At 40.6% G+C, this 20610-nt stretch overlaps 1 protein-coding gene across 2 annotated transcripts in view; it reads right to left on the bottom strand.

Annotated features, from left to right (window-relative positions):
• Positions 1 to 6064: 6064 nt before the first annotated feature.
• Positions 6065 to 20610, bottom strand: part of sri (sorcin) — a 45263-nt gene continuing 30717 nt past the window's right edge. For both annotated transcript variants that reach the window (XM_078417272.1, XM_078417283.1), the window contains exons 3-8: positions 19024 to 19093; positions 14351 to 14394; positions 12871 to 13018; positions 11539 to 11652; positions 10044 to 10102; positions 6065 to 6424 (exon numbers count right to left, since the gene is read on the bottom strand). In XM_078417272.1, coding sequence (XP_078273398.1) covers positions 6398 to 6424; positions 10044 to 10102; positions 11539 to 11652; positions 12871 to 13018; positions 14351 to 14394; positions 19024 to 19093 — 462 coding nt within the window. In that variant the 3' untranslated portion in view covers positions 6065 to 6397. The remainder of the gene's footprint in view (positions 6425 to 10043; positions 10103 to 11538; positions 11653 to 12870; positions 13019 to 14350; positions 14395 to 19023; positions 19094 to 20610) is intronic.

Raw genomic sequence — 20610 nt, 5'->3', positions numbered from 1 at the left:
TATGACTGTTGCATCATAAAAGCATTTAATGGCCATATGTTAAGTTAATTACAAGCTTAATAAGGTTGACCAAGCCTTAGGTTCTTTCTTTTACTTTTAAAGAAAGTGTACAGGCATTCTTTCAAATTGTTTTAATTTAAAGAAGTTGGAGTAAATATTATTCTGCTGACTGGTAATAAGTTGAATCCACAATACTCTGCAGAATGTGATTTTGGAGCTTAGCAGAAAACTTGTAACTTAATTAACATTACGTAAATGTTAATTAATGGACTATGACAATTCTACTAATCTGTAGAGAAAAAGCTTTTAAAATGTAAGCTTATTCACCTCTTTGCCCCTCTTAAATTTATACATCCCTATATGATCGCCCCTCTGCCTCCTGCGTTCCAAAGAATAGTCCTAGCCTACACAACCTCCCCTTATACCTCAGTCGCTCAAGTCCTGGCAACATTATCAACTTTTCTCTGCACTCTTTCCAGCTTAAAGGCATCTTTCCTATAGGGGGGAGAACAAAACTGAACACAAATATTTGAAAAGCAGCCTCACCAACATCTTGTACAACTATGACATAACATTCCATCAACTATACTCAAATGATGAAGGCCAGCTGCCAAAAAAACACCACCATCATCCTATCTATCTGCGATGCCACATTCATGGAACTATAGATTTGTATGCCTCTACTTACAAGACTCGTACTGTTAATTATGAAAGTACTGCCCTGGTGAGATTTTCCAATAACATAACACCCTAAAGAGTTAAATTCCATTTGCCATTTCTCATCCTACTTGCCCAGATTCTACTGCAATGATAACCACCTTCAGTGTCTACAATAGATTTTAGATTTAGAGATACAGCGCAGAAACAGGCCCTTCGGCCCACTGGGTCCGTGCTGCCCAGATATCCCCGCACACTAACACTATCCTACACCCACTAGCGACAATTTTTACATTTGCCCAGCCAATTAACCTACATACCTGTACGTCTTTGGAGCACCTATTTTGGTAAACTTTTTCACTGTGTCTTGTGCATTCTCATCCAAATCGTTGATATAGATCAGGGATCTCCAAACTATGGCCTGCGGCCCACATCAGGCCCACAACGAGATTTTATCCGGCCCACAGCAAGCTCTTAGGCGGCAGGGACTGGAGGCAGAAGCTGCCGGCGAAGATTCACCGGATAGCGGATCGCCACCGACCCAGAGCTGGGACAAGGCGAGAGATCGCAGCGCCCCCTCGCAAACAACAAACTCAAGGAAACTTCCCTCCTCGCCACTGCCAATCACCCCGGGGAGAGAGGGGGGGGGGGAAGAGAAGAGAGTCTGGGTGGAGGGAGCAGCGGGTGAGAGTGGGAGCGAGGGGGAGGGGGTCAGAGGGTCCGGTGAAGGAGTGCTGCCACTTGCGGGTGCTGCTCCCTCCCTCTCACCTCTCCCAGCGCCAGCGAGATCTGTGCCGCTCCTCCACTCTCTTCCCCGGCTCCGTCTCCATCTAATGCAACGAAATAAGAACAAACACAAGTGAAACTTCCCTCCTCGCCGCCGCTGCTCACCCCGGCGATGCGGGGCTTCTGAACAACAATTACACTTGTGTTTGTTTTTATTTTGCTGCGTTAGAGAGACGGGGCTGGGGAAGAAAATGGAGGAGTGGCGCAGATCTCGCTGGCTCTAGGAGAGAGCAGCACCCGCAAGTGGCGGCGCTCCTTCACCGGACCCTCTGACCCCCCCTCCCCGCGCTCACCCGCTGCTCCCTCTACCCCGACTCTCTTTCCTCCCCACCCCTCTCTCTCCCACTGATGGTCACTGTATTTTTTCTGCTTTATAAATAATTGTATACCTACGGTATACATATATTTCAAGCTCTTTTTAAAAATTGAATATTTATTTGTTGCCATATAAACCGAATGTAAACTAACCTAATCTAACCTAAACTAATTCAACATTTCCTAATCTAATCTAACGTAACCTAGTTTAAACTTTTTTGAGTTCATTAAATTTATAAAACTCACTTTTTTTATTTTTTCCTATGGCCCACAAAAATGTGCCAAATATATAATGTGACCCTCATGCTGAAAAGTTTGGTGGCTCCTGATATAGATGGGCACAAGCACAATGGGCACAGCACCAAGTTGATACACACTACCAGTCATGGGCCTTCAGTCTAAAAGCACATCTTTCACCATCTGCTATCTAAATCAATCCAATTATGTATCATCAGTTAGATCCTGGATCCTTTGTGATGTAACTTTACAGAGCAATCTACCAGCTGGAACCTAGTCAAAGGCTTTGCTGAATTGCTAGTAGTGCAGCAGTAGATGCTGCCTTACAACGAATGGAAACCCAGATTCAATCCAGACTGTGGGTGCTGTCTGTACGGAAGTTATACGTTCTCCCCATGGCTACATGGGTTTCCTCCCACACTCCAAAGACATACGTAGGTTAATTTGCTTGGCATGTGTAAATTGCCCCAAGTGTAGGATAGTGGTGATCACTGGTTGGTATAAGTGTAAATTGACCCAAGTGTAGGATAGTGGTGATCACTGGTTGGTGCAGGCTCAGTGGGCCAAAGGGCCTATTTCCACACTGTATCTCTAAACTAAGATTATTCTGGAAGTTTTAGTGTTCACAATGTGGTCTACCCCACACTGGAAAAACAAATTGGGTGATTGGTTCACAGAACACCTTTGTTCAGTGCTCAGTTGCCTGCCACTTTTATTCATTTAAAATTTAATTTAAAAAATGTCATTTTATTCATTTTCACTGCCACTTTAATTTGCTACTCTAACCTGTTTGCCTGTGCCCTCCAGCACTGTTTTCACATGGCTGAATGAGATTGAGGAATAACACCCTTCTGGGCCTGATCATTAATTTTTCAACATAACTCACTTTGTGTACATTAGAATGACTTTTTTTGCCAAGTTTTTCCTCATTAGCATATCATGATCTTTTATTTGCAAATCATCCAACTTCATGGCACCCACTAAATTCCCCGTTAACAACCTTTCCCACTGCAACCCTGGTCCCCATGTGTCACAGATATTTTCCCTTTGGTTAGATAGATCTTTAACCTGAAATGTTTATCCTGCCACATCTGCTGCCTGACCTGTCAAATGTCATGATATTTCTGTTTGCTTAATTAATTAGTGCTCAAAGTTCAGGTGGAGGTAGGTTAGACTGAGTATGTGGAGTGGAAAAAAAATCAATATGTTCAACAGATGCAGAATGCATCATTTGATTTTGGTTCCGATGAAAGGTGTTCGACTTCAAATATTTGTTCACAAGTGCTGTCAATTTCCTGGGACTATCAAGATTTTTATTGTATTGCAGCCCTTATGGAATTACTTTTCAAAGCATTTTGTATTTACCAGTGTCCAATTGTCTAAACAAGTTAAAGCAAAAGTATTTAATTTCCGAAGGGCACAACAGTTGAAATTGACAGGCTAGTTACGAGCTGACTGGGGTATAAAGGAAGTCAGGAGGAATGGAGACGTTCAGGGAGGACAGCCAAGAGTCAGTATAAGAAAATAACTGCAGATGCTGGTACAAATCGAAGGTTTTTATTCACAAAACGCTGGAGTAACTCAGCAGGTCAGGCAGCATCTCAGGAGAGAAGGAATGGGTGACGTTTTGGGCCGAGACCCTTCTTCAGACTGAGTTAGCTCTGGGGTGTTCGGATGTACACGAGAAAAGTGCAAGAATTCCCCCAACTTGCTCCTCATCTAGGTTTCATGTTTGCTGAGAAAATGTTGGATGATCTTGGAGTCAATAAAACAAATTGGGATCCTCTGGCAGTAGAACTCTCAAAAATGCAAATCACATTTTGTTTAGTTCAAGCAGTTAAACCTAATTAATTAATTTAACTCGCAGTAATATGTGGAAAAATTACATAACACGGATTTATATGCACAGGTCAGAGAAATATGCTGATGATTGAGGGAATATATGGGAGTTTGGACAAAGGTCTTGATCTTCAAATATCACCTCATACAATTGTTTTACATTCAACACTCAAAAATGAATACTACTGCATTCATTTAACAGTAAAAAAGATACATCTGAAGGTTATATATTATACAATAGATATGAAGTGGAACTGTTAGAGGAAGAGATTGAGAAAATAACTAACAAGAAGGAAATGGCAATAAATTAAATTGATATTTTGCATGTCTTCATAGTAGAGAACCATATAAATTTCCAAGGTGTCAGTCAGATGGACTAGTTTGAAATAGCATGGAATAATTTGTTGCTATCCCTATCATAGGGGCAGGTTAATGAAACTAAGGTCATATAGGTCTCCAGGACCCCATGGTCTGCTTCCAAGCAGTTTAAAGGAGGTGGCTCAGAGATAATGGAGCTATTGGCACAGATATTGTTAATAAACAGCTTTCATTGATTCCTGCCATGACATACTGGTAGGGCAATAGGAGGCCTAACAGCTTTCTCACGCCATACTCAGAAGTTGGGTGAGGAGAACCAGTGTGGACTGTGCATGGTGTGGCTTTGTCATGTGGTTAATAGCACAAAACGAGCCGTCATTTGAAACCATATTTAAATGTTTTTATTTACTATCTGGATGGCACCAGCAATGCCTACCTCGCCAAGTCTGTCTGTCCCTTCCTTCTTTGTTGTTTGATAGTATGTGTTAAATGTATATTTTAGTGTTCTTTGGCTTGTTTTATGTGGGGGGTGGGGGAAACTTTTCAAAATCTCTTGCCTCGATGGAGATGCGATTTTTTTCCCCGTATCGTATCTCCGTCCGCACTGTGGCCGAACATCGAGGAGTTGGCGACCTTTGCTGGAGACCAACTTCGGGAGCCTGCGGACTTACCATCGTGGATCTCGCGATCCCTGTCGGGGATCGACTTTGGAGCTCCAACCGCGGGAGCCTGTGGACTTTAACATCGTGGAGCTCGCGGTCCCTGGTTAGAGACCGACTTCGGGAGCTCCAAGCCGCAGGAGCTTTGACCGCCCCGATGCGGGGGCTTCGATCGCCCCGACTGCGGATGGTTCGACTGCCCCGACCGTGGGAGAATGAGGAAGATTAGACTTTATTGCCTTCCATCACAGTGAGGAATGTGGGGAGGTTTTTGTTAACTTTTATGTAGTTGTGTCTTGTTGCTTTTTTTTAGTATGGCTGTATGGTAAATCAAATTTCACTGTACCTTAATTGGTACATGTGACAATAAACTGACCTTAATTTAGATGAGGAAACCCTTTCCTTCAACGCCTGAGCTGACTGTATTCTGAAACTTCAAGTTGACTGAGGAACTAGTTTGCTTTCGCAGTATCACTGGCCTTATCTGGTTTGTGCAACATGTGCTGCACCAATATCATCACCAGTTTGGGTATCATAGTAATTTCTACCATAATACTCAGATATAAATTTCATTGAATAACAGCACTCAAAGATGCAGCCATTATTAACGTTACACAGTGGTGCAAGTCTCGATTATATACTGTAGCCTTGCAGAAAGGGTTATATCATAATTTTCTGGCTCATATCCAAGGTCACAACCACAGAACAAAGTGCACTTCAAGGTGTAATATGTGCACAGTAAAGACTAAAATATACTAACAAGAATATTGACTAAATGTGTTTTTATCTCATTAAGCAAAAGAAACTCAGAAAATAGTTAAGAAAATGCAACCGAGCCCCTTGATCCTGCTCTGCTAATATATGCCCCCAGCCTCAACTCCTGGAACAGTTCCTCATGCCCCTCAATGCCTCGGATCTTTCAAACGTTATCCACTTCCACTGAACTAGCCTTCACTCTCTCCTGAGGCAGAGAATTCCAGAGATTCACTACCTCTGTGGGAATACAGTCAGTTTTAAATGATTATCCAACTTACCTTGCAATTCTGTCCTTATTTGAGACTCTTGCACATGTGGAGTCATCTCAACATCTTACCTGTTAAGCATCCTCAACCTTTTATTTTAATAAAATCACCCCTTTCTTTTAAACTCCAAAGAACATAGTACCAAGCAGGATTTCCCTTATTGCATTGTTCTAATTAAGCTCACTTAAACTAATACAAAAAAAAAAGAAGTATAACACAAGGGTTTGTGCAACTTAAGTGTTTTAATTTGATTATCATCATTATGGAAATCTACATTTTTAATAGTTTTATAAGCTTGCAAAATGTTTATCAAATCAAGCATTATTTGGCAGAATTCAGTACAAAAATCAATATCCATAATTAAAATGTTATAACTAATTTCACAGCTGTTACCTGGTGCAGCATTATATAATTAGCCAACACAAACATTCCATCTTCATGCACTTCACTTTTTATATATTCTGTATGACGTTGCATAACATTGTGACTACGTATTAGACTGGGCACTCAAGAAGTGGAGGTCAGGTTCTTGTGAAGTTTAGTTTGTTTGCAGTCTTGGTTCAGTTAAATACACATGGTGCACGAAATGAACTGAAAAAGAATGAACAAACCTTATCATTCAACATATTTGCAAAAAAACAGTAAATTTATCCCTGTTGACTCCTTTTTCTGCTCATACCAGTGAATATTTAAACAAGGTGTTCGGGCACGGACTCTGTGTGCCAAAGGGACCGTTTTCATGCAGTATCTAAACTAAAAGTCCAATTTAATACGCTACTCCACCAGGGGTTGGCAAATGAGCAGAAAAGCAGGTCAATTTCAATAACTACCAATATCCCACTAGAGATCACATAATTCAACGAATGGGGGATGAAGCTAGATCTTGTCTGAAGAATAAACTAAAAAGAGAAATTTGTTAAGATAGAAGAGAAACTTCATATTGAGTTTTTATTTAAAGGGAAATTTACAATTTAAAATGTGAAACACTTCAATATAATTTGGGTTTCTTTAAGGTAATGAAGATATCAATGAAAAGCAGACCTGCAGGAAATATGGGCAAGTGCTCCACACACAACAGCGGGGGGGACGGGGGACGGACGACGACCATGTTTACTAAAGAAAGAGGGCATCTTGGAAGTCCTAGAGTGGGAAGCCTCATCTTGGGAGGAATTGTGACAGAAAAAAAAATTGGGAGTAAGATGGTGCTCTCGCAAGAGGCAGGGTGGGAGAAGATGTAGTTAAGGTAACAGTGGAAGTCAGTAGTCATGTTGTAGACGTCAGTTTTGTAATGGCAACAGAGAAATCGAGAAAGAAGAGGTGTCACAGATAGTCCAAGTAAATTTGAGGGCAGGTGGAAGTTAGTTTGTAAAGTTGATGGAATGAACAAGTTCTGCACAGGTGCACGAGGCTGCCCTGATGCAGTCGCCGATTTAGCAGATGGAGAATGGTGCCAGGGTATGTTCAACGTAACCAACTAAAAGATAGGCCCATGGCTATATGTTTATTGAAGAAAGTGAGTCAAAAGAAGTTAGAGGGCAGTCACATTCGACTGGGTGAAGGAGACTACTTGTTGGCTACTCTCCAGTTATTCAGAATCATGCCCGAGGCTAGAGAGTGTACAAACATGCAGTAATTCCTCTTGGATAGAGCCATCAGGCCCTGGAGACTTATCCATCTTAATGCTCTTCAAAGGTCCCAACCATGTCCTGGATCTCAAACTACCCTAACACATTTGTATATCCCACACTAAACTCATTGTCCTCTTGCACATTCTCACAAGTTCACAAGTTATAGGAGTAGAATTAGGCCATTCAATCACTGCCATTCAATCAATATACACTGGAATTTAGAAGGATGAGAGGAGATCTTATCGAAACGTACAAGATTATTAAGGGGTTGGACACGTTAGAGGCAGGAAACATGTTCCCAATGTTGGAGTCCAGAACAAGGGGCCACAGTTTAAGAATAAGGGGTAGGCCATTTAGAAATGAGATGAGGAAAAACTTTTTCAGTCAGAGAGTTGTGAATCTGTGGAATTCTCTGCCTCAGAAGGCAGTGGAAGCCAATTCTCTGAATGCATTCAACAGAGAGCTGGATAGAGCTCTTAAGGATAGCGGAGTCAGGGGGTATGGGGGGAAGGCAGGAACGGGGTACTGATTGAGAATGATCAGCCATGATCACATTGAATGGCGGTGCTGGCTCAAAGGGCCGAATGGCCTCCTCCTGCACCTATTGTCTATTATCGTTTACTCTGCCATTCAATCATGGCTAATCTCTGCCTCCTAATCCCACTTTCCTGCCTTCTCCCCGTAACCCTTGAAACCCGTTCTAATCCAGAATTTGTCTATCCCATAAAAATATCGACTGACTTAGCCTCCACAGCCTCTGTGGCAATGAGTTCCATTGATTAACTAACTGTGGCAATGAGTTCCCCAGACTAACTACTCTCTGACTAAAGACGTTCCTCCTCACCTCCTTTCTAAGAGCGCCGTTTAATACTGAGGCTATGACCTTTGGTCCTAGACTCTCCCACCAGTGGAAACATCTTTTCAACGCCCACTCTATCTATGCTTTTCATTATTCTGTAAGTTTCAATGAGGTCTCCCCTCAACCTTCTAAACTCCAGCGAGTAGAGGCCCAGGGCTGTCAAATGCTCATCATATGCTAACCCACTCTTTCCTGGAATTATTCTTGTAAACTTCCTCTGGACCCTCACCAGAACCAGCACATCCTTCCTCAGATATGGGGTCCAAATTTGCTCACAGTACTCCAAATGCGACCTGACCAGCACCTTATAGAGCCTCAGCATTACATCTGTTTTTGTATTCCAGTCCTCTTGATATAAATGCTAGCATTGAATTTGCCTTCCTTACTACTGATTTGACTTGCAAATTAACTCTTTGGTGAACAATGCAAAATATTAATTTAGTACCTCACCTACAGGCTTTGGGATTCTTTTACTAGGACTTGCCAATGATGGCCCCTTCTGACTCTCCCAATTCTCTGCTTGTTCTTTATTGATATTCCTCAAAGGCCCTGTCTGATTTCACTTTAAACATGATTTAAAACATGGTTCCTTTTCATCCAAATTTATAACTTCTCTCACCATCTAAAGGTCCCTTACTTTGCCATCCTTGTCATCCCCTCTCCACTGGAACATGCCAGTCTTGAACTCTGATCAGCTGGTCTTTAAACGACACCACATCAGATGTGAACTAACCCAATAACAGCTCCCAATTTACTCTCCCTAACTCCTGCCTAATTATGTTGTAATTTGGCCTACTCTACTTTGATACTTTACGCTAACTTTAGGAAACTGGCAAGTTGATGCCAAAAATCAATCACATACCAACACTAAATGCAAAAAGATATTGAGCTGAATTTTGCCAACTGATAGTTATTCTAAAGTACAATGTCTACTATCAGCTGTCTATGCCTCAGGATATGTGTAAGAAGGAACTGCAAATGCTGGTTTAAACCGAAGATAGACAAAAAGCTGGAGTAACTCAGCGGGTCAGACAGCATCTCTGGAGAAAAAGAATAGGTGACGTTTTGGGTTAAGACCCTTCTTCAGACTACGCCTCAGGATATCTCTCACTTGAGTATATGCATGGTCAAAAAGTGGAAATCTGATGTGTTGAAGGTCAGACGCTGATACATTTAACTATCAACTCCATTGCTGGATTCATCAGCAGTGGACCAACAGTTCGCGAATAAGAAGGTTCTAATATATTTTGCTGTTGGGCTTGAACAGGGAGATCTAGACAAGCCAGACAGTTGAATGAACCTGGTAACCCTCTTGAGGATGAAATGCCTTACTGACAGGTTTAATGTTTTAAATTAACAATGCAAATCACTTTTAAATGTTCCCGGCTTTTAAAATGCTTTGTTTCACCCTTGAAACCTGCATCTCCTGACTAGAATTTCACTCGATGAATCTGGAAAAAGTGTGGCAAGGTCAGAACTGTGGGTTCAGGGTGATCTGCCCCAAAGATTCAGTTTGTTGTGATTAGTATAAGTATTAATACTTAAAGAGGCGCGTGTTCCCAAAGCACCTTGCATCAGGATGTTTGGTTATTTTGCTGAAAATATTACTTGTGACTTATAAACCACAGTGCTTCAGAGAAGGGTTCTGCTTTACTACTGTTTTCATGTGTAGAATTAGCAATTAAAATTAATACAAATGTTTAAATAACTCGTGTTTACTCACATCATCATAGGCAATATTAGCAACACCTTGCTGAGCAGCATCTCTTCTTCTGAAGGCATCTGACAAAGCAAAATACCAAACAAAGATTAAAACTATCAATACTGACTAAGAAAATAAGAGATTTATAAAATGCACAATGAAGCTGTATTTATGCTGTTTATAATAAACATACTAAAACTAGAAAATTGGTTCCAGGCATTATTTATAACATTAACAGGATTCCCTTATTTCATCACCTTTTAACATGAATCACATTTTTGTGGGTAAAGATGATTTTGTTTTATCAACAACATTGCATTTATTAAAGCCCAACCTAGAAATTCATATGATAATTAATAGTGCCGGATTAGCATTTTCTCCATCATATGTTCTTTATGGGGTGCAGGCAATCAATAATGTACATTATAATTAATAAGGTAATAATCAACAAGGAGGCGAATTAATCCTGCAAGTTGATCTCAGTAACTGAAAACATTTTTATAAAAAAGTTTTCAATAAGAGCAAAAATAAAGTGATTCAAGCTGGCATATTTCATAAAATAAGTTTTCTTTAAACCAAATTTTTAAAAAATAAAATGTACGCATTTTCGTTGCAATTCTGAGTGTTTTCTTTTTGTGGCTAAAAAAGGAAAGGGCAGCACAATCTGATCCCTGATTCACCTTTTGTCCAGATAAGGCATCATGACGCAAGTTCAAATCATGTTTGTCATAATTATATTTGATTGAAATAAAATTTAAAAAAATATTGCAGAGTCAGAAGTCACAATATTTTGGACAAAATTTTCGTAAAAGAAATGAACACCATTGTGAACAAAATTCAAACATTAACCTGTGGAACCTTAATGGGTGCGTTGAAGTATAATCAAATTTTTGGTAACAGAAGAAGTCATGATCAAAGTGTGAATCAAAACAGAATGAAGTGCCCGAATCTGTTTTAAAATATATTTACTGTACTAATTCAAGACTGTGTAAACAGTCTCTATCAAATTGCCAAATGAAATTTAATGAAATTTCAAACACTATTTACTTCAGTACAACGCAAACATCAATCAAGTGTGCCAAAGTTTTTTTTAAAAGCAGACATTGCAAAATGTAATAGTTTGCAATAGGAGAAATTTAAGCCAAAGACAAATTTCAAAGAAATTCCAAAAGAATTCCATAAAACCAAATTCTACATTCAAGGTAAAATTAAATATTCTCAAGACATCCAGGGAAGAGCATTAAATGTTTACTTTTTTGTCACTCAAATAAGGTGGGAACATAAACTAAAACATGGAAAATACAGGCACTGAGTTAGACTGTCAGAACATTATTATGGCAATGCAGAAAAAATGGACAAAATGGAAATCTTCTGTTCCTTTGCATCCAATAAAGTGCAATTCAAAAACACTCGCACAAAACAATTAACCGATGTACAAAGGTTTCTTTATTAAAGAGATTGATATCTCCAAAGTTATTCTACAATACAATGGCACACAAAAGGAGAAGATACCTACCAGTCAGAGCCCTGAGTCTCACACAACAGGCTACGTAATCATCAAATGAGATTTTCCCATGGGTGCTATATCTCTTTATAATTCCATTCAAACATTGTGGAGATAATCTGTAGCCTAGTCATTGCAATGAAATAAACATATTCAGGTATTATTAATTCTTCACATATCTCTGAAGATAAATATGCATGAGGCAGCATTTTTGCAATAACAGTTTACTGGACAAATTAACTTCTTGAGAGGGGTATGTTTAAAATGAATGAATAAATAAATAAAATTATCTGGCCTGGCAGTTTTTTTAAAAACTTGTTGTTAGGCAGATCTCAATGTAAACTTTACTATTTAAAAACCTCAAACTTTAGTCAACATTTGCTCAGCCATATCATTTTACCATTCCATTAAATGGATGTGTTGCTTGCAACTGAAACGCAATGCTAACTTCAAAATTAGGATATATCAGAGTGCTTTTTCCAACCTGAATAAGAATATATTGAAGAGCCGTCCCCAAGTATTTTACTTCATGAAGTAAAAGATATATAGAGATACAGCACAAAAAAAGCACTTCAGCCCTCTGAAGTGGACTCATGTACTACCCTTTTATGTTAATCCCATTTTTTCCCTATTCTTGCCAATTTCTCCTCAACACTAAGATTTTCCACACGAGGGACAATTTACAGTGCCCGATTGACCTACCAAGCCACTTTTATTTTTGGACATGGGAGGAAACTGGAGTACCAGTCAGAAATTCACGTGGTCACAGAGAGAGAACATGATACACAGGTCACGATTGAAAAGTTGGGATTGAACCCAGGTTTTCGATGTGAGGCAGAAGCTCTAACAACTGTGTCCCAGTGCCACTCATGTTAGTTATGTTTGAGAAAATTACAAAATAATCCTCTCATCCAAAGAATGAGCCTTTTAATCAGCCTCCAACACGAATATATCCTTTCCATAATGAGGGAAACAAAACTGTGTAGGCCAGACAAGGCTAGGAGAGCCAAGTTCTTTCTCTGAAGCTCATTAGTGAATCAAATGGGTTCATATAATTATTGACCAAAATTGCACATGGTACTGCAAACTCATCGTTAAATTAAAAAAGTCATTGAAAATGTTCTCATCCTTTACTCAACTAAATGCTGCCAAAAGTGGTGATACTGTACTTAAGATCACCTGTCACGAGGAGACCTGGTTATTTATTAGACAATTATTTTCAAATTATGTAGCTAAGAATATTCTAAATATTCTAGCTTTTGGTACAAAGAAGCAATTGTTGTGGCAGCATGTGGAAATTAATAGAAATTATCAAAGGAAGGAATTATCAAATTAATGAATCACCCATGGCAGTAATAACTTGCTGTAACTCCTGGGGCTCCACTGTTCCACTCCTGTCTCTGTCAAAAGAAGCAAAATTCTGCCGCCAGTTAGTCAGCACTGTCCACAGCTCTTTGAACTCTGCAAACCCCATAGTGCCAGACATGTCTCGCTGGGAATTTAAATTAAGGAACAAAATAATCTGACAGTGGTTATTTTTTAACAATATAAAATTTGAAGTAAACATTCTGGTGTGTTTGGGTACAGGGGCATGTCATTGTGTATTTGTGGGGCCCAGGTCACATCCTAGGTGACACACTGGGCAACGATGGCAACCAGGTGCATGCCTCAGGAACTAGCTGATCTTCTTAGTTTTAGAGATGCAGCGCAGAAACAGGCCCTTCGGCCCATCAAGACCGCACTGACCAGCGATACCCGCACATTAACACTATCCTACACACACTAGCCCTTGCTTTCCCTCTCTATCCCCTCCCTCTTCCCAGTTCTTCCACCAGTCTTACTGTCTCCAACTACATTCTGTCTTTGTCCCGCCCACTCCCCTAACGTCATTCTGAAGAAGGGTCTCGACCCCAAATGTCACCTATTCCTTCTCTCCAGAAATGCTGCCTGTCCCGCTGAGTTCCTCCAGCATTTTGTGTCTACCTACACTAGGGACAATTTACACATCCCAAACCAATTAACCTACTCTGCTATCCTAATTTTTACTGTTTCTCACAGAATCTTCAGTTAAAAAACAACAAAATGTACCATATACCCTCATCAGTTATAAATCTAATTCCACATCCCCATACTCAAGCGTTACTTGAGAAAATTATTTTGTCCTGTCTCTTCCTTAGACACAGCACTGAATTTCAGAGGTACGAGAAACTGCAAATACTGGAATCTTCAGTAAAAAAAAATTACTGAGGAATTCCATGGGTCAGGTAACATCTGTTAAGGGAAATGGACAGATGATGTTTCAGCTTGAGATCCTTCTTCAGACTGAACAAGGGTTCCGACCCAAAACAATGTCTGTCCATTTCCCTCCATAGATGCTGCCTGACCCATGGAGTTCCTCAACAGTTTTTTTCCACAGCATAGACACTCAAATAAGTTCACTAAAATAATTGTGTACAAATTTTCTCAACTACTTACTTTTTTTCTTAAATTATTTTAGTTTTGTCAATATTTTAAATTGCTGTCCACACCTATGCAAGCTAAATTTAGCGATATACTGAATTTTCAGATTAGACAGCACATTGAGATTTCACCTTTGCATTTGCTCCTCTTTCGTTCTATATTTGAACCATTATTTAAGGTTTCCTGGTGTGAAAGTACCATAAAAAAGTTACCAGTCAATATCTTGAGAGAATTACACAAAATGTGGAACATGTTCCACATTATTGAATAATCAATTCTTTTCAGGTACATCAAGCCAATTTTATAATCACATTAAGTGCAGCAACATTCTGACATTCATAACATTATTGCAATGAAAGGATACATCTAACATGGAAAGCATCAGCCTGCAGGTCTCCATGCTGAATGCTGTAGAACAAAAAATATATAGGTTACACCAGCACACATAATACACGTTTTGAAACACATCTTCTACGATAAAATTTATTTAACTTACTGTACCAGAATTATTAAACACAATAACAAATATCTGGTGAGGGCTGAAGAACAGAGGCACCATGGACCATCAGTTGATAGATCCCTAAAGGTGACAGAGGTAGTTAGGGAGGTGAATATAAATGGGAGGCTTGCCTTCATCAAAATCAGGAACTTCGCACTCTGACTTTATAAAACTCTATTCTCCAGAGAGTTTGCCTGACCTGCTGAGATACTCCAGCATTTTGTGTCTATTTTATTGAAACACCTGAGCATTATGTGCAGTGTAAAATCACAATAGAAATAATATGATTGCACTGGACAGGATGCAGACGTGAATACCAGTATTTGAGTATTTCATTTGGATGGGTTTATTTTCCCTAGTATGCAAGTGGCTGTGGGGCGATCTGTTGAAGGTGTACAAAAGTATAACGGCGACATAAAGGGTAGATAGCAAGAAGCTTTCTCGCTTAATGCAGATGTCTAAGAGAAGGTCACAGGTACAAGGTGAGAGATAGGTAGTTTAGGAGGACAAATTGTTTTCCACACAGCAGGTGGTTGAAAACGGGAACACACTACCAGAGAAGGAGTTGGAGGTAGATACGCTCACATTTAAGCAGCATCTAAACAAGCATTTAAATTGTCACCCTATAGAAAGTAATGACCCAAATGCTGAGGGTGAAAAGGAGCTAGTACAGATGTGTAGAATGGTCAGTATGGTGCTGGTGAACTGAATGGACCATTTGTGTGCATGAACCTCGTGGAATATTCTTTAATCTAGGATTGTCCAAACTTTAACTTTTTCAAAGATTTGCACTTGTATAATGATTTTAACAAACTGAAGGTGTCCCAATGTGTGGAACTGTCAAAGCATAGAAAATAAAGGTGCAGGAGTAGGCCATTCAGCCTTTCGAGCCAGCACCGCCATTCAATATGATCATGGCTGATCATCTAAAATCAGTACCCCGTTCCTGCTTTTTCCCCATATCCCTTGATTCCTTTAGCCCCAAGAGCTAAATCTAACTCCCTCTTGAAAACATCCAGTGAATTGGCCTCCATTGCCTTCTGTGGCAGAGAATTCCAGATTCACAACTCTCTGGGTGAAAAAGTTTTTCCTCATCTCCGTCCTAAATGGCCTACCCCTTATTCTTAAACTGTGACCCCAGGTTCTGGACTCCACCAACATCGGGAAATTTTTCCTGCATCTAGACTGCCCAATCCTTTACGATTTTTTAATGTTTCCACCGGGTGGCGCCAGCAATGGCTATCTCACCAACAGTCTGTGTGTCCCTTCCTTCTGTGTGTTTTAATAGTATGTGTTAAATGTATGCTTTTAGTACTCTTTAGCTTGTTTTATGTGGGGGGTTGGGGGGAAACTTTTTCTAATCTCTCACCTCGACGGAGATGCAAGTTTTCTTTCCATATTGTATCTCCGTCTGTACTGTGGCCTAACATTGAGGAGTTGGCGGCCTTTGCTGGGGACCGACTTTTGAGAGCTCCACCACAGAGAGCCTATGGGACTTCAACATCGCGGAGCCCGCGATCGCTTCAACATCACGGAGCTCGTAGTCTCTGGTCAGAGACTAGCTTTGGGAACTCCAAGCCGCAGGAGCTTCGACCGCCCCGACGGATGGTTTGACTGCCCCGACCGCGGGAGAATAAAGAGGAAAAAGAATGGACTTTTTTGCCTTCCATCACAGGGAGGGATGTGCAGAATCCGCTGTGGTGAATGTTTATGCTAACTTTTATGTAGTTGGGTGTCTTGTTGCTTTTATTTTTCATATGGCTGTATGGTAATTTGCATATCACATAATTGGTACATGTGACAATAAAAGCCCTTTGAAACTCATCCTAAATTCCAGTGAATACAAGCCCAGTCGACCCATTCTTTCATCATATGTCAGTCCCGCCATCCCGGGAATTAATCTGGTGAACCTACGCTGCACTCCCTCAATAGCAATGTCTTTCCTCAAATTAGGAGACCAAAATTGCACACAATACTCCAGGTGTAGTCTCACCAGGGCCTTGTACAACTGCAGTTGGACCTCCTTGCTCCTGAACTCAAATCCTCTCGCACTGAAGGCCAACATGCCATTAGCTTTCTTCACTGCCTGCTGTATCTGCATGCTTACTTGCAGTAACTGATATACAAGCACACCCAGGTCTCGTTGCACCTCCCCTTTTCCTAATCTGACACCATCCAGTCTGAAAAAGGGTCTCGACCCAAAACGTCACCCATTCCTTCTCTCCAGAGATGCTGCTTGTCCCGCTGAGTTACTCCAGCATTTTGTGTCTATCTACCATTCAGATAATAATCTGCCTTCTGTTCTTGCCACCATAGTGAATAACCTCACATTTCTCCACATCTGCCCACGCACCCAACCTATCCAATTCACCCTGCAGCCTCATAGCATCCTCCTCGCAGCTCACACTGCCACCCAGCTTTGTGTCATCTGCAAACTTGGAGATGTCACATTTAATTCCCTCGTCCAAATTGTTAATATATATTGTAAATAACTGGGGACCCAGCACCGAGCCTTGCAGCACACCACTAGTCACTGCCTGCCATTCTGAAAAGGACCCATTAATTCCTATTCTTTGCTTCCTGTCTGCCAACCAGTTCTCTATCCATGTCAATACCCTACTCCCAATACCATGTGCTCTAATTTTGCACACTAATCTCTTGTGTGGGACCTTGTCAAAGGCTTCTTGAAAGTCCAGATACACCACATCCACTGGCTCTTCCTTATCCAATCTACATGTTACAGCCACAAAAAATTCCAGAAGATTCGTCAAGCATGATTTCCCCTTTATAAATCCATGTTGACTTTGACCAATCCTGTCACTGCTTTCCAAATGCGCTGCTATAACATCTTTAATAATGGACTCAAGCATCTTCCCCACTACCGATGTAAGGCTAACTGGTCTATAATTCCCCATTTCCTCTCTCCCTCCTTTCTTAAAAAGTGGAGTTACATTGGCTACCCTCCAGTCCCCAGGAACTGATCCAGAGTCGAGAGAACATTGGAAAATGATCACCAATGCATCCACGATTTCTAGGGCCACCGCCTTGAGTACTCTGGGATGCGGACCATCAGGCCCTGGGGATTTATCTGCCTTCGGTCCCAACAGTTTATCGAACACCATTTAGAAGCAGCACCTGCCTCACAGCTACAGAACTCGGGTTTAATCCTGACTTCCAGTGCTGTCTGGAAGGAATCTGCCCTATCTTGGTTTTGTGTTACCCCCTTGGTGCATCCCCTTCTTTCCACAATCCAAACACCTTAGTAGGTTCATTGTCCTCCATAAACTATCAAAGTCTAGGTAGGTGGTTAGTAGGAGAACATGGAGGCAGTATGGCGAGTTGATGATACCGGAGAGAAAATAGGTTGCAGGGTGTTGGCTCCAAGTGCTAAATGGCCGTCTCCAACACTGGGCAATAAATGCTGGGCTTGCCAGTGTCCCCCCACCCCCTCCCAATGTCTCATAAATGAATAGAAAAAATAAACCGCAGCAACTGCATGAAGGCTTCACCACCTGTGGGATTTCTCCTCACATGGAATCCAGAGGTGGAAATGGGAATCTTTCAAAGCGACATTAAGGATGATCTGAAACATGCTGATCTTCTAGTGAATCTCAAATGTACAAAAGGCATAAACCTAGGCAAACCACTTGCTGAATGTATGGAAGTAATACATTTTGAAAACATAAACTAAAGGATGCAAGAAAAATATAAAAGATACAAGTATTACAGTATTAAGTCAAATTAAATATTATATGCTTAAAAACTGGTGCAATTTCCACACGTACAATATAGTATAACAAACACACTGTTATTTTAAAACATTGAGCGTTTGAGTTACTGAACTCAAAAGTACTCCTGTGCATATGATGATGCGGTTACAGAAGATATTTTGCGTTCAGCAACATTCTATGAATAACATTGAAAACAATGAACACAATCTGTTCTTGGAGTTGCAGTGGATTAGGGTGAATATTACTCTTTAGATAAGAGATATCCACCCAGCTCTGGAATTTAAATTTACTCCTGATCAGGAGCAAAAAGCTTACTCTTCCGATCTCATGTGAGTGACTTGTGACCAAGTATGATGTCAAATTAGACTTGGGTTCCATGGCAGCTGGCCTTCCAAAAGTGAAAAAAAAAACTTAACCTGTTTGCAAAAAGAGATTGCGAAGATCATGCTTGAACAATTTAAATTTTATTGTGTTAGATTTTCCATTGAAAGGAGAATGCATTACAATACTACGAAAGCACACACGGCTTTGTTTAATGCCTCTTACTAAAGACAGCACAGATCTTCCTCAGTAGTGCACTGGTGTGTTCACGTGTGATTTGAAACAACAACTATCTGACCAGACAAATGAACAACAGCTAACAAAGAACAGGCCTAAATACAACAAAGCACCTGACAGATAAAACAATACCAACAATGCAGCCAATTTATTTTTTCCCCCCAGCTATATAACTATATGCTCATAACATAGCATATAGATTTTAGCTACCAATCTTATCAGTGTATTTCATAGACATTTACAACTCACGTTTGTAGTTGCCATTTATGCCAGATTGAGAAAGACATCTCTGAAGTTCTTCAGCATCTATGTGACCATCCTGAAAAAAATAAAATCAACAGGTCAGGATGCTAAAATGATGCATGTACAAGGCCAGGACTGAGTGTTAGTTTCAGATTACCAGAAAGTACTTTAGCACACAAACTAAATTTAATAGCGTCGATACAAGACATAAAATTATTGCTCTAGAGACTTGAGATCATTAAATACCACAGGAGAGGCTGTAGCCCAATGAAGACAAATTGATAATGCAGGTAAGCAAGTTATGTCTGAAAACCAACAATCATGGTATAATATACTGATCCAAAAAATACCCATTGGCAAAACAGCATTTGATTGTTGGGTCAATCGCACCAAGGGCCACTACTGAGAAAGCCATTTGTACTCAAAATCGGCCTGACGACATCTGAACCACAAGAGACACCAAGGGAAGGAATAAATATAAAGACAAAGTGCTGGAGTAACTCAGCAGGTCATGCAGCATCTCTGTAGAACATGGATGGATGACATTTCGTGTCGAGCGCCTTCTTTAGACTGTGAAGAAATACACATGTTCCCCAACGAGGTCCACTCCCTGGTGAAGTCCAAGACTGCAGCTTTCATGTTGTACGATCCCAATAAATCTATCAACGACCTTCACAAAGTCATTAAGTATGAAAAGAGAAAATTCCAGACCAAACTGGAGTCCCAAAGCAATGACATGGACACCCATAGATTGTGGCGTAATGGGCTACAAAGCGAAGGCAGGCAGTATGGTTGGCAACAATAGATCCCTCCCGATGAGCTCAATGCATTCTTATGGCCACCATGAGCAGGTGGTCAGTGGTGGCACATCCTCCCCCACCGCCAGTGTCAAATGCATCTAAACCTATGTCTGAAGCAAGATCAGCCTTTCCGAGAGTAAACCCAGGAAAAGCAACTGGCCCTTTTAGACTCGCTGGCTACGCCCTCCAGCTAGCAACAGTATTCAGACCTCTTTAACCTCTCATTATGGAATTCCTCCTTTTACCATTGTGATGACGTAAAGTCCATGTCAGACCCCCTGTACTTATAACAAGAGCGCTAAAATTTCATTTGGAAATCCTCAAAACCTCCTGCCAGAAACCCCCAAAATAAGCAGCACCAATTTCCATCAACCAAACATTACAAAGATTGAAGTACGTCTTTAGTCCCAGTCACCAATTCCTTTCACTTGCCATCAGATCCATCACTATCCATTCCCTTTCATCTCTCTTCACACAGGTCCAAACCTATCTGTTCACAATCATGGTTTCTTATCTGAACTGGGGCCGAGATTCCAATACCACCTATTCCTACCCCTATAATGTTGGCCATCTCCACCCTTATCGACTGCTGTTATATTTCTATACTACCTGGCTCAACTATTCCAAAGCCTGCTTGATTATCTGCATCCTTCTTGAAATTCTCATCCAGAAGTCATCTATTTCACCTTGCCATGTTTGACATCAGTATTTGCTCATATGTTCTAAGAGCAGAATCAGGCCGTGTGGCGCATCAAGTCTACTGTGCCTTTCCATCATGGCTGATCTATCTTTC

The sequence above is a fragment of the Rhinoraja longicauda genome, chromosome 2 (assembly GCF_053455715.1).
Source record: "Rhinoraja longicauda isolate Sanriku21f chromosome 2, sRhiLon1.1, whole genome shotgun sequence".
Lineage (NCBI taxonomy): Eukaryota > Metazoa > Chordata > Chondrichthyes > Rajiformes > Arhynchobatidae > Rhinoraja > Rhinoraja longicauda.
The sequence above is the reverse complement of the archived record's forward strand: the minus strand, read 5'-3'. Positions and strand labels throughout refer to the sequence as shown.